Raw genomic sequence first — 16,784 nt, 5'->3', positions numbered from 1 at the left:
CCCTTAAGGGTGTCAGATGTTGCAAAATTTCTGCAACCAACAACATAGCAGTAGAGCAAGTCCATTAACCAGTACAGCGAACAACAATGTTTATTTTTTGAGTGACGTCCCTTATAATGAATACATTTGCTGATAATAAACACTGAATTGCTTCTGTACCTATATTATTTATTTTGATATAACAGTTCAAGACTGGAGTATATGTTATTTGGAGATTGCCGTTTACAATAAATTAAAAAACACTATCATCGTATTGGCCTCCAAGTCATTGCATCTCTTGGTATAAGTAGTTCGTTCTTTTGAAGAACATCCCACGAAGAGCTCACAAGATGAGATATATATATTTTTTTTTGCTTGAAATATGACTTACTTTTAAATTGCTTCAAATATTAAATGCTTTAATTTTTTTTTCTTGATACTAACAATAAGATAATGCCACGGTAATTGGAACAGTCTGATTTGTCGCTTTTTGTACAAGGATGATGGTATCTCGAGTTTATGACGGGATAGTCGTATGTGTCCCAGCACATAGTAAAGAGGTATGTTAACCTTTCTGTGAGAGCACCAACACCCATTTTAAAAACGTGAGTTGGATAATCGAACGAGCCTTGCGTTTTGTCTCTTTAATTTGCAAAAATTCAAAATTAACATTAAGAGTTCAGGAAAGTTCATAAACTCATGGCTGTATGTATAGTTAAGATTATGAAAACATGAAGGTAAGAATAACAAAAGCTACCTCTCATTTTCTTGATAGTTCATAATCTTGCATTGACAGTCATTGTTATCTAAAGTAAGAGACCATCAGAAGATTCTGTTTCTGTAAAAAATAAAATCGTAAAGATAATTATTATTATAAATATATAAGAGAAGGGTACTTATGTCAAAAATTTGATTTTTGCTATAATAATAGTGGATGGTGGAAGATAAAACAATTTAATCCTTATTGTAATGCTACAATTTGTATATAAATAAATATGTTAAGAAAATTAAAGAACTAAAGGTTGGTATCAAATGAGTCTTCACAAAGAGTAACTAAGGTATACAAAATATGTATAATACAATTGCAAATTCAAGTAACACAGATCTACACATGTGAAATTCTTCAATACATGTATCATAAAGAAAAAAAGTTGAGTCCATTTCTCTGTAAGTAATGTTTCTACGGACAATGCACTGGAAACTGCTCAGGATGTTTTCGTCATCATCACTAGAGATGTCCTAACTTTCAATGTCTGTTTGACCAGCATCTCAATTAGGTCTAGAACTGTTTTCTTTAAATCTTTTATAACTAGTAGCCTTTCTATAAAAAAAGGATAATATTTCAATTATATATGTCCATGTATATTTCAATACATGCAAAACAATTGAGTGAGAGAGACATATACAGATAATTAAAATTACAAAATATAGCATATGGATTAAGTTTATTGGGACAACTATATGTCATACAATGACCACTAGTTTACAAACTCTAGATTCTAGATCTCGTCACATTCTAACGGATCCAAATACACACTATAAAGTAAATGACTATTATTCTAAAACATTACAAGCAAATAATGTGCTAGGGCACGTGGCTTGGTGGTTGGCTTCTGAACCTGGTGCTCGAATCTCGGTAAATACTGGAATTTTGAATTTGGGGATATTTAGGGCGCCTTTGAGTTCACCCAACTCTAATGGGTACCTGACTTTGGAAAAGTAAAGTCGGTTGGTCAATGTGCTGGCTACATGACACTATGTTCGTTAACTGTTGGATGTTGGATAAGTAAACAGATAACCTTAACGTCATCTGCCACATCAAACATTTGAAAGGGCAACTATACTTTACTATATTATGCTTTAGGCCCAGGTGTTAGGTCTAACTACAGATAGAGATGTACTGCACTGGCACTGTTATGAATTACAAATCAAAACTTTTGATAAAATAAATAGACCGGAACAAACTTTTAATGGATATTACAAAATGTAAAAATACAAATGTTTTTTTTTTTTAATATTTAATGTCACAATTGCTACAAATTTTAAAGCTAAAAGTTGTTTGAAACTTACATTTAATTAAAAAAAAATTGCAACCTACCGTTTCAAATTTTGTATAGCAATGACAACAATTTTGTGTGAAAAAACAAGACAAGAGTTGCGGATCATTAAGTTTTGAGCGTAAAAAAAGAGAGAGCATTTCAATTTCAAATAAACCAAACAAAATACTTAAAAACTTTGGGGTCAGATACCTTACAAAGTACCATACAGATGATTTTATTTGTTTATGTATGTGTTGACAGTGTTACGTATAATATGATGTGGAAATGTAGAACAAGCATTTACTTAATGACTTGCTCAAACAATGGAGCCATTGATAAATACATTTATGGTTCTTATTTAAATGATTAATTTCTTACAGAAAAAAAAGAATCGTGTTAAAAAAATATTATTGTTAGAACTTATGATTAGATTAAAGAGAGCAGTGTTATTTTATAGATATCTATATGCACAGATAAAAATATAAGTTGAAACGCATCACATCATGACATCACAAAAATTAAGGCTTTTATATAGCTTATAGCATGCTAAGAATGCTTTGGTCCAAGCTCATTTGTGGACATGAGAGGGAACTAGGTATTTGGAGAAGATTTTTCTGTGCTGCCTTTAGACGCTCACTAAAACACAACTTTGCTAGAGTCGGGTGTTCATAAGCGTACTTGGTACTTAATCTTAAAACCCCCTGGTATGGAGTTTCAAAATCAAGACCCCTCAAAACCCCCAGGTAGGAGATTTCAAACTCAAAACCCATCAAAACCCTCTGGCAGGGGGTTTTAAACTCAACCCCCCCCCCTTGGCTGTGCTAGGTCAAGTGATTGTTTAGTATTGAAATTTCACCTATAATAAACAAAATTAAAGCAAAAGATCAGTCACTAAACTCCGACCCCCAGGGGGGGGGGGGAGAGTTCATTTCCCCACTGGCTACGCCGATGTATATATATATATATACATATACATACAAATACAAGAATTAAATCTCATTCGTGTTTTTTTTTTTACTATTTGTTGATGAGCTTAATAAACTTAAATAAACTAAACTTAAATAACTAAAAAACAACAACTCTTTAATTTAATAATTATAGAAGGTCACAACTAAGAGACTGCGTGTAAACTTTCCTCTTGCATCAACCATATGTCAAAAAAATAAGTATTAAATTAATTATAGAATGTTGAGAAATGGTGAAAGAACATATTTTGCTCGTTCTCACAACAGACATTATAACACGGTTGATCTTTATATCAAGGATGAAAATGTACAATATTACTACATGCTAGAGACAACTATCAAATAGAACATACAATTATTGATCTAGTGGCATAACATATACGGGGCACATGCTATTTTTTTTAAGATACACTAGAAATAACCTGGATAAAAAATTGTGATACTTTTCCCATATTTTCTATCACTGACAATACCATTGATGTTGGGGTACATAGTCACAGTGATCTGATATTTTCCATTTTCTGTACTAGTCATTGCACTTAATGTGCAGGATGTTTTGTAATAGGCGCCATCATCAATCTCTGTCTGTTTATAGTCTATACTTCCTACAAAACTATCAGTCTGTTAAACACATTAATAACACATGTTTAGAAATATACATTTAAAAAAAAAATTAGAATACACATGAGTTGCATAAATGTATACAATACTGTGTGTTAAGTTAAGTGTGTATTTAAAATTTTCTTTTAGCAAGACAAGGTTTTGTTTTCTCATAAGAAGCTAGAACTTCATTCTAAAGTGCAGGAAAAAAACAAACTAATATTGTTATCTATTTTCAAAGTACGTCGATTATAAAAAGCAAGTTTTGTCTTCCTTTTGAGAGTCTATCCTACTAAAATATATTAAAGCTACAATACGGTATGGCTAATATGGTATGGGGGAATAAACTAAAGTTACAATATGTAAATTGTTCTTTGTTAACACTTGATTTTTGTTCTCAGTTTTGGTTTTATATTGTAAACAATAAAAACAGTACAAGAGAGGAAAGAGGGGGGGGGGGAAGGGAATTTGAGCTATATTGGGAACAAGACAAACAAAAATACTTAAAGAACAACAACATGTCAACAACACGAAACTTTTACGAAGTGAAATTATATTAATTATTTAGGACCAGTTATGTCATTAAATTTATAATAGATCTCATGGGCGTAGCCGGGGGGGGGGGGAGGGACCCCCCCTCCGAAATAAAATCTCCCCCCCCCCCGATGGGGAGGATTGGAATTTAGTAACACAATTATTTTTCCACGTTTCGAAGGAGTTCCTCATTTTGCTCATTACTATTTCCCTCCAGATGGTTTTAAGTTTCTAATCCCCTTACTGGGAATTCTGAGGTGGAAAACCTCTATCTTCAATGTTATTCTAATGCAAACTACAGTTAGCCATTTCTATGACCGTAGCTAAATGGGGTTTTGAATAAAAAAAAAATCCAGAAATTGTTTAGTTTTGACGATAAAACTTCCCTTTTCGATAGAAAATCTAAAGCAAACTACAGTCACCTAATTCCAAGAGCGTATTCAAGAGAGGTTATCATGGGCGTAGCCAGGATTTTTTTCGTGGGGGGGGGGGGGGTTGGGGGGATTTCCCCCACCCGTCCCCCCCCGAAGAAATATATTTATATGTATGTATGTGTGTGTGTGTACATAATCTTTATTACATTTTGACCAATTATTCTTTTGGAAGACGCTTATTGTGCCCTAGAATAGATTCTTCCTGGAGTTGGTGGAAAAATTGTAGACTTCCGCCATTGCTAGCAAGGGGGTCTGGGGGAGCGCCAAGCACTATTTCTGATATTGAAAGACTAAAAAATGCATATTCTGAGGTATCTATAGTGCATTTTCCTGCTATTAAAAAGTTTTATTTCCAAAACCTAATGTGTTATTCTTAATGACTTACACCCTCCCGCGCCGTTCGGCCCATTAACGTCAAGCTGTTTCCACAAAAATCTGTCACTGGTAATGTCTGAGGCCTCTTCCCACCTGCTCTGAGGACCTCCATGAATGTGTGGCGCCAAGTTGTACTAGGATGTCATGGCAACTCTTCTTACTTCATCTTGTCGGAGAACATGTCCCGCAAACCTCATGCGACGCTCTGTCACAATCTTACTAAGGGGTCGACTCCCAGTTTGGCATAGGATTTCCTTGATTTACGCCCGATCTTTATAAATGACTCCTAAAAATGTCTTAGCCATCTTTTTTAAGCCACATTTAGTGTTTTTCAATTTTGGCAGATGACTATTCACTGCACTTTATTAATTGAGCCCCGCCACTGGTAGAAATGTGTAACCTCTCTTGAATACGCTCTTGGAATTAAGTGACTGTAGTTTGCTTTAGATTTTATATCGAAAGTCGAAGTTTTATCGTCAAAATCATCTGTTGGGGGTTTTAAACTAAAAAGTCTTTGGAGTTATGTTTGTTTTAAAATTCAAAACTCCATTTAGCTACGATCATAGAATTTAGTAACTGTAGTTTGCTTTAGAATAATATTGAAGATAGAGGTTTTCCACCTCAAATCGCTCTGTAGGGGTATTTTTAACTCAAAACCATCTGGAGGGGGTTTTAAACTTAAAAAATAAACCATCTGTACTAAAAGGATTTAAACTCAAAACCCTCAATTGTCTTGGCTACGCTCAAATAATTTTAGTGTGTAATTTATTTTTTTTTATATTGAAGAGGTATTTTTTATCATTAAACCACTCTGAACGGGGGTTTAAACTCAAAACTCCTTTTGGCAACGCTCATAGCATTTTGAGTGCGTAATTTGTTTTTTTCTTACACTGAAGATGTAATTTTTAGCTTCAAACCCTGATTGCGGGGGGTTTAAACTCAAAACCCCTTCTGCTACGCTCATAGATTTCTGAGTGTGTAATTTTTTTTTTTATATTGAAAAGGAATTTTTTAGCTTCAAACTCCACTGGAGGGGAATTTAAACTGAAAACCCCTTTGAATACACTCATAACATGTTGAGTGTATAATTTGATTTGTTTTTAATATTTAAGAGGTATTTTTAGCTTCAAACCCCGCTGAAGGGGGGTTTAAATTCAAAACTGAGTTAAAACCCATTTAGCTACGCTCATAACATTTTGATTTGTTTTTTTTATACCGGGTATTGAAGAGGTATTTTTTACCTTCAAACCCTATGTATGAGGGAGTGGGGGTTAACTCAAAACCCCTTTGGCTACGCTTGTAGAATTTTAAGTGTGTAATTTTCTTTTTTTTATATTGAAGAGGGGGTTTGTCGTAAATCTTCCTTAACTGTGCTCCTGAAATTTAGGGGATTGTCGTTTGCATTTTTTGTTTGTTTTGTGTTATAGAAGAGGGGAATTTAACTGCGAAAACCCCTGGTAGGGGGTTTTTAAACTTAAACCCCCCTAGTAGGGGGTTTTAAACTCAAAAACCCCCTGGTAGGGGTTTTAAACTCAAAACCTCCCTTGCTATGCTGAGGCAAGTGATAGTTTAGTATAAAAATCTCACCTAAAATAAACAAAATCAAAGCAAAAAATCAGTGACTAAATTCCGATCGGGAACCCCAACCCCCCCCCCCCCCCCGGCTACGCCCATGGAGGTTATACATTTATACAAGTGGCGGGGCTGCATTAATAAAGTGCAGTGAATAAACATCTGCGAAACCGAAAAACACTAAATATGGCTCAACAAAGAGGGCACAATAAACGTCTTCGGAAAGAATGAAGGGTCAGAATGTAATGAAGATTATGTACACACACACACACATACATACATAAATACATACATATAAAATATAATTTTTTTTTTTTTGCGGGGGGGGGGGGAAATCCCCCCAACATCCCCCCTCCGAAAAAAGAAATCCTGGCTACGCCCATGTTAGATCTAGACTAATAATAATAATATGTGTGATTGAAATATTTGTTTTTGTTTAACGCTTTTTTAGCTTTCTAAATGCACCTTGATCCTATCACTTGTCTGGACAAGTTGGGTAAGGGTGGGAGGGGTTATCTGTGTGAAGAATAATGTTATCGCTTTTTAAATGCATTTTTAAAAATGTTGTAAGGCTTGGATTTAAATTTGAGGGCTCAAGCCTCGAGGGGATAAATTCATTGAATTAAATGTGCAAAAATTTAGCTTTACAAGAGGTTGGAAGTGGGAGAAATAAAGAATTCAATCTTTTGTACAAGAAAGAAAAACTCTGTTGCTTTTTTAAAAAAAGATTTTAAGAAAAAAAAAGGTAAAAATTAATGATATTAGAAAGGTTACGATCGAGATTGAAGAAAAAAGTAAAAAAAATAATTTGTTTATAGCGTTCTATTGAAAGATGAATGTCATTTCTATTATTATTTTTTTAAAAATAATTTGTATTGTCTACTACTAGCGAAAATATAGAGATTTTATTTTGAATGAAGTTAAAGAGCGTATAAACAAAATTCTTTATGTTTTCTAAAATTTATTGTTCAACAATATCTTCTTATTGAATACCAAAAGCTAGATTTATAAAATTTATTTTTTTTTAGAATTAAAAGTAGCCTAGGATCTACCAGCAATTTTACTTACATTATTAAGTATAATATCGAAGTCACATAATGCCTCGGGAAATACTCTTCTTAAAAAGCATGTTAAAATAAAATGCTCCATTGAGATGTTCGGGAAACATTCTGGATCGTCAAAAATAGCTGAAAAAAAAAAGGAAGTTTTAGCCAAGGAAAATTAAAAGAAAAAAAGTTTCATAATATTATTCCCAGAAAATAAGGACGTTAACTATTATTATTAATGTTACTAATTATTTCTTTCTGCTGAACCGAGAGGTGATGACATATTTTTATTGATTAGACTTAAGCTACCATCTAGGCATAGTGGGGAATTTATCTAGAGATTTTATTATTATCTTTTACGATGCACAACTAAACATGCAAACAGCATAGGCCTAATCAGAGCAGCGGTTGCCTGCGTGCGAAATTAAAAAATGCCGACCCCCATTTTTTTATTTTTGTAGAACTTTTTTTTATTTTGACTGTACCTAAATTGCTCTTTGATTTAAATATTTTTTTGTTTTATTCTTATTTCCCTTCCACATTTGTATCGTTGTCATATCCCAATGCCCTCCCTTTAAGATGTTTTACTTTCAATTTTAATTTTAATTTTTGATTTTTTAAAAGTATAAAATGATTAAGAAAACAAACTTAGTCTATTATAACACAATTTTTAGGTTTTATTTTTCATTTATATTTTTAACACTATGTATGTTATCGAAATTTATTTCATGAAATTTCACTACAATGAGTCAGTTTTTTTTTTCCCGAATAGTGTTGCCTACATAAATTTTAAGCGTTTTAAATGTTTAGTCAAAGTCCGCAATGTGTTTGATTTCGGTAATGACTAGGTGCTAAGCGTCTTCTGGCCTTTTTCTCTCTGAAAAAAGACTAAAAAAGCTAATATTGATGTGTTTTCTTTCAGAACGCACTATTCATCTTGTAAAAAAAAAAAGGCGAGGGCCACACAAAAGTCGTCGCTAAAATAAAGTGCAATAGATAGATGGAATTCGACTATTCTGAGATAAAAGAAGAATCACACTAGCGAAATCGTTTTCTTTAAAACGCTTTGACCCATATTGTTGTATACGCGCCTCGCAAAAAAGCGGCCTACATTAAGCAAGGTCTTATTAGACGATAAAACGGATTCTCTTACTTAAGATATTTTAATTTTTAAACTTGTAATTTTACTAATTTTAAGATAAATTACACTGAAAATGAAACTTTTTTTTCGCCGCCCCCTCCTCTCTGTTGTTAGTTGGTCGTTGGCTTGTCACTATAAACAACTAGTACAACTGGACCAATGTAAGCGTTTTACATTTTTGCTAAATAAAATTTAAACAACTTCTTATGTGAAAAAAAAAACCCCTCAATATAACTGTTATTACGATATTCACAAATTTAATTTTAGATAGAGATCTATTATTAATTAAATATACTGATATTTAAACGGAATCTAGCTCACCACAAAAATAACGTCTTCACTCTTTCGTGTCTGAAGATTGTCTGTCGTTTTATATTTGAATTACGTTAATTTCAATGCATAACCACCAATCAATCGCTTAACCTCTTCTTACTGCCGCTTACGAAACACACACGCTCTATAACACCCATTTTTGCCAGGAACTTGCACACCCCCCATCCCAGAGGGAACCCAAAGTTTGAGAAACGCTGAATTATAAATACTGATGATCAATAATGCAAAACGGAATAATAGTAATAATAATCCAATACGGAATACTTGCACAATTTAAAAAAAAACACACTAAAATGAAAAGTAAATACCGTTATTAAATATTTATAAATCAGATTCATTCCTTAACTCATTTTATTACGAAAAGAAGATACTTACAAATGTTTTTTTTTTTTTTTTAAACTAGAACACAAATGAATGAAATGTAGATCTATATCTAAACTCTATAATCGGCAAAAAATATTCTATTCTCAACCAATATGATTCTTCTTATTATGGGAGATGGGGGCCCATCAGGTTTTTCTGCCACGAATACCTAGCTACGCCACTGGTTGTAGATGTTGTTGGGTGGAGGAGAATATCAGAAATAAAGGAATAAAACAATGCATTACTCATTGTAAATAATTTTATTTTTTTTTAACAGTATCTAAACTCCTACCATAGAATTTAATGTCACATGTTTTACTGTCTAGTGCATTGAGTCCTAAGGATATTCTCCATACTTCGTTGTAGAATTTCTTAGATGTCATGTTTCTCAGCTTTGAGGTAGTGCGTGATTCTATAGTGATGATGTATTGGTCCTCAGTAGAATTCTTATTGAAATTGATTTCTGCATTAATGGTTCCTTGGATTATTTTTCTACAGACATAGACAGAATCTACCTCACAGTAACCTACCATTATGTCATTTCTATAATAAAAAAGTCTTGGCTCTTCATTTACAAATATGTAATTATAGTTTCTGTTAAAATACGTTATCACAATTGCAGCTGCACCTTCATTTACTGGAGGGCACTCTAAAATAAAGGAACCTGAGAGAAAAAAAAAAAGATCTATTAATTAATTAAAGTATGAATGTTAAAAAATTGGTAGTTTTTGTTGTGAAAATATTACATTAAATAAAGATAACAAAATGATGCTAAGATACACTTATAAATAAAAGAATACTAGAAGACTATACTTTACACACACGCACACAGGGCCGGTCCTACGGGTTGCAGGGCCCTATGCGAAACGGATAGCGCGGGGCCTAATTTGGGTTGTGATTAGGATAATTAGTGAAAATTAAGATTTTGTTTTAGAAAATAAATTCGTATTTGCATTTTATTTATTGTGTATCAAATCACATTCAAATTTACTTTACGAGCCATCTACAGTAGATAGACTAGTAATTTTCAAACAAAAAAAAAGCCGATAAACATTCACATCTGCCAGTTAGTTTTACTATCGACTAGCAAGATATCGCTTTTGTTTTTTTTTTTTTTTCTCTAAGAGGTCGAGATAGATTTAGATGTATATCTGTATGCCAGTAAGTAAGTAAATTAAGTATTTGAACTTCTTGTTTTGGTTAAAGTTCTGCTTATTATTACATTTTTATTAAATAAAAGCTGACAATGCCTATTGTTTGTTTTTTTAATCGCGAGTGGATTGGCGTTTTCCATATTGAATGACACCCCGAAAAAATTATTTTGTCGGTTTAAAGGAGCTTTGCATCAGTTTTCAGAAGATTTTAATAATTTCAGGAGATTTTCATGACTTTTTCTTATATTTTATTATTTAAGGAAAATTCCAGGAACCCTTTAATATTTAATTAAAATGGTTTAATTTAATAATTTACACCTATAATTCGCATCGCGCTGGGCCTATGAAAGCGCGGGGCCCACTGCGGTCGCATAGGTTCCAGTGACCTAATACCGGCCCTGCACACACACACACACAAATATATATATATATCATGGGCGTAGCCAGGATTTTTTTCGGGGGGGACCCCCGGCGGAATAAAATTATATTATATTACATTCAGACCCTTTCGGAGAACGTTTATTGTGCCCTAGATAATGTTCTTCCTGAAATTAGTGGAAAATTTGTAGACTCCTCGCCCTTGCTAGCAAAGGGGTCTGGGGGAGCTCGCAGCGCTCCTCCAGCGCGGGGCGAAGCCCCGCCGCCGAGCACTATTTCTGGTATTGAAAGCCAACAAAATGCATATTCTGAGATATCTGCAGTGCAGGATCTCGCTATTGAAAAGTTTTATTTCAAAAACCTAATGTGCTATTCTTACTGACTTAGACCCCCTCGCGCCGTTCGGCGCATTTTCCAGCAAGCTGTTTCGACAACTCTTATTATGCGTAATTCATTTTGTCGGAGAACATGTCCCGCAAAACCTCATGCGACGCTCTGTCACAACCTTACTAAGAGTTCGATATATGATTTCTTTACTTTAGACCGAATCTCCATAACTGACTCCTAAAATCTATCTTAGCCATCTTTGTTGAGCCACATTTGAGTGTTTTTCAATTTCGGCAGATGACTATTCACTGCACTTTATTAATGGAGCCAAGCCACTGGTAGAAATTTGTAACCTCTCTTGACTACGCTCTTGGAATTACATGCCTGTATTTCGCTTTAGATTTTATATCGAAAAGGAAAGTTTTATCGTCTAAATCATCTGTTGAGGGGTTTTAAACTAAAAAATCTCTGGAGTTTTTTGTTGTTTTTTTTTAATTCAAAACCCCATTTAGCTACGGTCATAGAATTTGCTGACTGTAGTTTGCTTTAAAATAATATTGAAGAGAGAGGCTTTCAACTCAAAACGCTCTGTAGGGGAATTTTAAACTCAAAACCATCTGGAGGGGTTTTAAATTTTAAAAAAAGCCATCTGGAGGAGGGGGGTTTAAACTCAAAACCCCTAATTAGCTTAGTTACGCTCAAAGAATTTTTTTATATTGAATAGGTATTTTTTAGCATCAAAACCCTCTGAAAGGGGATTTAAACTAAAACCCCCCTTTGGCTACGCTCATAGCATTTTGAGTGCGTAATTCGCTTTTTTTTTAAATTGAAGAGGTATTTTTCAGCTTCAGACCCCGCTGGCAGGGGGTTTTAAACTCAAAATCCCTTTGGCTAAGCTCATAGATTTTATAGTGTGTAATTTGCTTTTTTTATATTGAAGAGGAATTTTTTAGCTTCAAACCCCAACTGTAAGGGGGGGGGTTAAACTCAAACCCCCTTTGAGAATTTTGAGCGTGTAATTTGCCTTTTTATATTGAGAGGGGTTTATCGTAATTTTTGGAGGCGGTTTTAACGTCAAAATCTTCCTTAGCTGTTTTCTTAGAATTTGGGGATTGTCGTTTGCATTTTTTTTAGTTTTGTTTATAGAAGAGGGGGATTTAACTGCAAAACCCCTGGTAGGGGTTTTTATCTCAAAACCCCCTGATATTTTTTTTACTCAAAACCTTCTGGTAGGGGGTTTTAAACTCAAAACCCCCTGTTTGAGGCTTTTTAACTCAAAAACCCCTTTGACTGTGCTGTGGTAAGTGATGATTTAGTATTGTTATAACCCTATTGGCGTCGAAAAAGCGTTAACTATAGGCTCAGCTGACACACACGTGAATCACTCAGGTCAGCGGGGCCATGGACAAGGGACAGTACTACGATTACACGATTACACGCAAATATGACCAATGTCATGTGATCGAAAGCCTGCGTGTACGAGGACACAGTGTGTAGGAAAGCGGCAGTTCAAGACCGGAGAGCGTCGAGACCGGGACTGTTAGTCGGCTATGAAGTCGGTCCTGGTTGAGTCCTCATGTGTTGATGTACAAGTCCAGAAAGAGAGACAGTAGAGTTTTGTACGGTGATGTACAGAGTGACATTTTAGTTGTTGATGTGTTTGATGCCAATTGTCTAGTATTGGCTTTTACCTACTTATTCACTCATTATTAAAGTACCCGATATTGTGGAGCTCTTGTTGTCAAGATTTTGATATGTTGATGTGTTGTGTTTATCAGTGTTTACAGAAGGCCTTATTAGGAGAGAGAGAATCGTAACAGTATTAAAATCTCACCTAAAATAAACAAAATGAACCCAAACCTCCCCCCCCCCCCTGGCTACGCTATATTTATATACTAGACATATGTTACCCGCGACCCGCGGGTCTTTATTTGCGCATTACTGTCGATATAGTCACTGAGAGTGTTTTGTAAACAATTAAACGAAATAATAATGTAATAAGTAAAGCGAATGTGTCAATGTAAAAATAGTGTGAATGAAGCTATCAAATCAGAATAGCTAATAGGCTTAAATCCATTTGTTCAAATTAAAACATTTGCTTGTAGGCCTACATATATTTGATTAAAATTTGAGATGAATAGACTAAATTTTGTATGTTCATGTGTATAAAGTATAAAGTAGATCTTGAGGTAGACATAGATCTAATTCTACACTAATCTAGAGTTAAAAATTGGCTTTTATAGAGTTCATTCTGTGCTGGGCATGCATGAACTTTTTTTCATGAATGAATATAGGCCTATCTCAACACGGCTACGCAGCTTTAGCGAACAGAGAACGAATATATTAAAAATGCTTTAGAAAAACAAATTTGAATGTTAATTTGATTAAAATATGAAATGAATGGACAATAATTAGTATGTTTATGTGTTAAAGCATAAAACTATCTTTGCGAAAAGAAGTTTTATCATCTTAGAGCTCAATAAGAGTTTTAGACCTAGGCCTAGGAATAGACTCGGTAGAGAGATGTGTAAATGTGTAACCATTTAGTAATGTCTAATGAAATAATGTTCGCCAGGAAATCTGTAATCACAGATATCAGGAACTAATTTATGTAAAAAATGCTTTTGGATAATCTATTGGATTGGATTTAGATGTATGTTAAACGTAGCTAATGATCTTTTCACGTTATTTCTCTTTCGCTACGAAAATAAAATTAGTTTTGCGAAAATGGGTTTACCAGAAGTCGATACATTCTTATCTATTAAAAACGAAAAGAGCGATAACTTTGTTAAATGAATGGGATTATAAAGTGAACAATTAAACGAAAAAATTTTTAGTACGCGATTCATGAATGAATATAGATCTAGGCCTATCTCAACTCGGCTTCGCAGCTTTCGTAGATGAATGTAGCTTTAGAAAACAAATTTGAATGTTTATTTGATCAAAATATGAAATGAATGGACTTTAATTAATATGTTTATGTGTTAAAGTATAAAACTATCTGTGCGAAGAGAAGTTTTATCATCTTAGAGTTGAATTAGAGTTTTAGATCTAGGGATGGGATTATAAAGTAAACAATTAAACGAATTAATATTAAGTACGCGATTCATTACGGAATTGTCTAATGAAAGAATGTTCGTCAGGAAATCTGTAATCACAGATATAAGGAACTAATTAATGTAAAAAATGCTTTTGAAACACAAAATTGAAGGTTAATTTTATTATATAATGAAATCAATGGATCTTCTTTTGTATTTTTATGTGTCAAAGTAAAAAACTATCTGAGCAAAGTGTATTTCTTAAAATTAGATCTAGGTCTAAATCCTTTCTATCTTTTCTCATGTCAACATTGTAGACATGGCCTAGATCCATAAAATACTATAGCTGTAATAGAGTCGGACGACTTTATTTTTTTTTTAGGGTCTTAAGTTTGTTTTAGGGCTTCAATACATACACTACGGTCTAAGTTAGTACCCAAAGAACATTCCTGCCTAGTTTTATCAAGATTGGTCAAGCGGTTTTGATGTCTATAAGTAACATACATACATACATACATACATACACCTCACATTCTACTTTATAGTATAGATATATTTATATATTAGAGATTACGTGTTAATATTTTTTTTAATCCTACAACTTGTGCTGGAAAGAGTCCCGTCACAGACCTATATATAAACTAGCCCTATGCACCGGTTAAGCGGTTGATTTGTTGCTAGGTGTTTTATTGTTTATTATGACCGGATTTGTACCTAGGCTTTATTACGACCGAACCTGACGATTTAAGGTAGATAAGAAATACTTTCAAGCGCGGGATGTCAACTTTCGTGGCATCAAAGTGTCAGCAAAACTGTAAAGTAAATTGAGACACCCTAACATAGTGTATTATGATTTGCCATCGAATGGATTAACTACGTATTTAGAAAGGACGAGAATTGGTTCACATCAGAAGTTACTCTAAGTCTCAGTACAGTTTTCTCGCAAAAAAAAAGACCTATCAGAGCTTGTAGCCTGACAGGGTCGAAAATCGTCTCGGGGTTAGGAGAGTATTATAGAGCCTGACCTAATACTCTAACGGAATTTACTTGCCATTATCTCAGAAAAGGCCTATACAATTAAGTCATTAGAAAAAAAAAAGCCTTTTCTAATAGATCATATTTGATTAAACTAAACAAAAAAATGATAAAAATAAAAAAAAAGTGTTACATACAAAAGAACCATGTATGTCAAAAAAGTTAAAGTACTTCTTTCAGTGAATGTAACCTATAAAGCAGCTGATGTAAAAATAATTTGTTACTGTAGCCTATCTAATGTCACGTACCAATTAGTACCAATTACAGTTGGGTGAACTTAGAGTCAATAAGTCCAAAGAATAAAGTCAACAACAAGAAATTTGAGAGGACATTTGAGAAGAGTTTTACAGAGAGGAAGCCAAAGAGAAGATGGGATGAAGTGGGTGTTTGAAATAAGATGTAGTCTAGAAATGAAAAAAATAAATGAAAGATTAACAGCATCTTTATCATATAAATATGCAATACATTTCAGAGCTGTAATACTATAATAGTAATTAAATAATATTTACAATGAGTCTCTTACCAGAAAAAGTCATTCCCATAGTCAAAACGAAAAGCTGAATCCCAAAATCTCTGGAGATCATTTCCCAAAGTGAAGTAACATATATAAAGTTATACAAGAGATATGGAAACAACTAGCTACATATAATGTATGTATAAACGTATTATATATTAGACCCTAGTTTTAGTAATACAAATAGTTACTATCAGCTAGTGTACATAGCTTCAATATTTGTAAGTGTGGTGGTAAGTGGTTGTCGCGACTTTGAGTGAACAAGGGAAATGCACTTTTTTGTGTTTTTCAAAAATATTTGTATTATGAGCATTAATATGGGGGCGTAAAAGTTAATTGGTAAAGCGCTTGATTTTCAAGCTGAATGTCTCGGGTTTGATTCCCAGTAAAAGCTGAAATTTTAAATTTGTGATTTTTATGGCGCCCTTGATGCCATCCAACCCTAATGAGTGCCTGACATTAGTTTGTGTAATGCAAATGTGGGTGATAGTTATACTGGCCAACAAACACCCTCTTTAACCGTTGGTCATAGAAACTGATAGTTTGTAGCTTATCTGCGCAATAGATTGCGAGTCTGAAGTGAATGCTTTTCTTTTATGCATCTATATAGATGAGTTTGAAGAGCTCTCAACAAACTTCTTGTAAAGGCAGAAAGAGATCTTACTTATGCTAAATGTTGAAATTAGATGATCTCATACTTCCGTATGTTTAAAGAGGGCGGCATTTCTCGATGTGTTATAACATTTTTTTTATTAAGCTTACTTTTAGAGGTGCCTAACCTTTTAAACATGAGGGCCACATAATTTTCACGTGTCTCGAGCTGCGCCACCGGTTGAATGTGAGTGGAGGGGGGACGCTACAGTTAAAAAGCAACAAAGACAATCTTTTTCTATATATATAAATCTCTTCTTCACTCAAAAGTTTAAAAAAGAAGTAAAGAAAAGATCACTCTCTTAT

The 16,784-nt window shown here is 33.7% G+C and overlaps 1 protein-coding gene across 1 annotated transcript; it reads right to left on the bottom strand.

Moving 5' to 3' along the window:
• Positions 1-1,184: 1,184 nt before the first annotated feature.
• Positions 1,185-16,326, bottom strand: LOC129924084 (uncharacterized). The gene is made up of 5 exons (XM_056017896.1): positions 15,837-16,326; positions 9,674-10,045; positions 7,567-7,685; positions 3,406-3,604; positions 1,185-1,300 (listed from the first exon to the last, which is right to left on the bottom strand). The coding sequence occupies exons 1-5, from the start codon at positions 15,895-15,897 to the stop codon at positions 1,185-1,187; spliced, it is 867 nt and encodes a 288-aa protein (XP_055873871.1). The 5' UTR covers positions 15,898-16,326.
• Positions 16,327-16,784: the final 458 nt, after the last annotated feature.

Source organism: Biomphalaria glabrata (assembly GCF_947242115.1).
Source record: "Biomphalaria glabrata chromosome 14 unlocalized genomic scaffold, xgBioGlab47.1 SUPER_14_unloc_1, whole genome shotgun sequence".
Lineage (NCBI taxonomy): Eukaryota > Metazoa > Mollusca > Gastropoda > Planorbidae > Biomphalaria > Biomphalaria glabrata.
This window is presented reverse-complemented; position numbering and strand designations above follow the sequence as displayed.

Bases quoted from the DNA above. Each gene is read 5' to 3' on its own strand.
- LOC129924084 (XM_056017896.1), bottom strand. From the start codon at position 15,897: ATGATCTCCAGAGATTTTGGGATTCAGCTTTTCGTTTTGACTATGGGA. The intron at 10,046-15,836 runs GTAAGAGACTCA...TTTTTCTCTCAG, and splicing joins TATGGGAATGACTTTTTCTG to GTTCCTTTATTTTAGAGTGC. The intron at 7,686-9,673 runs GTAGGAGTTTAG...TTTTTTTTTCAG, and splicing joins ATGTGACATTAAATTCTATG to CTATTTTTGACGATCCAGAA.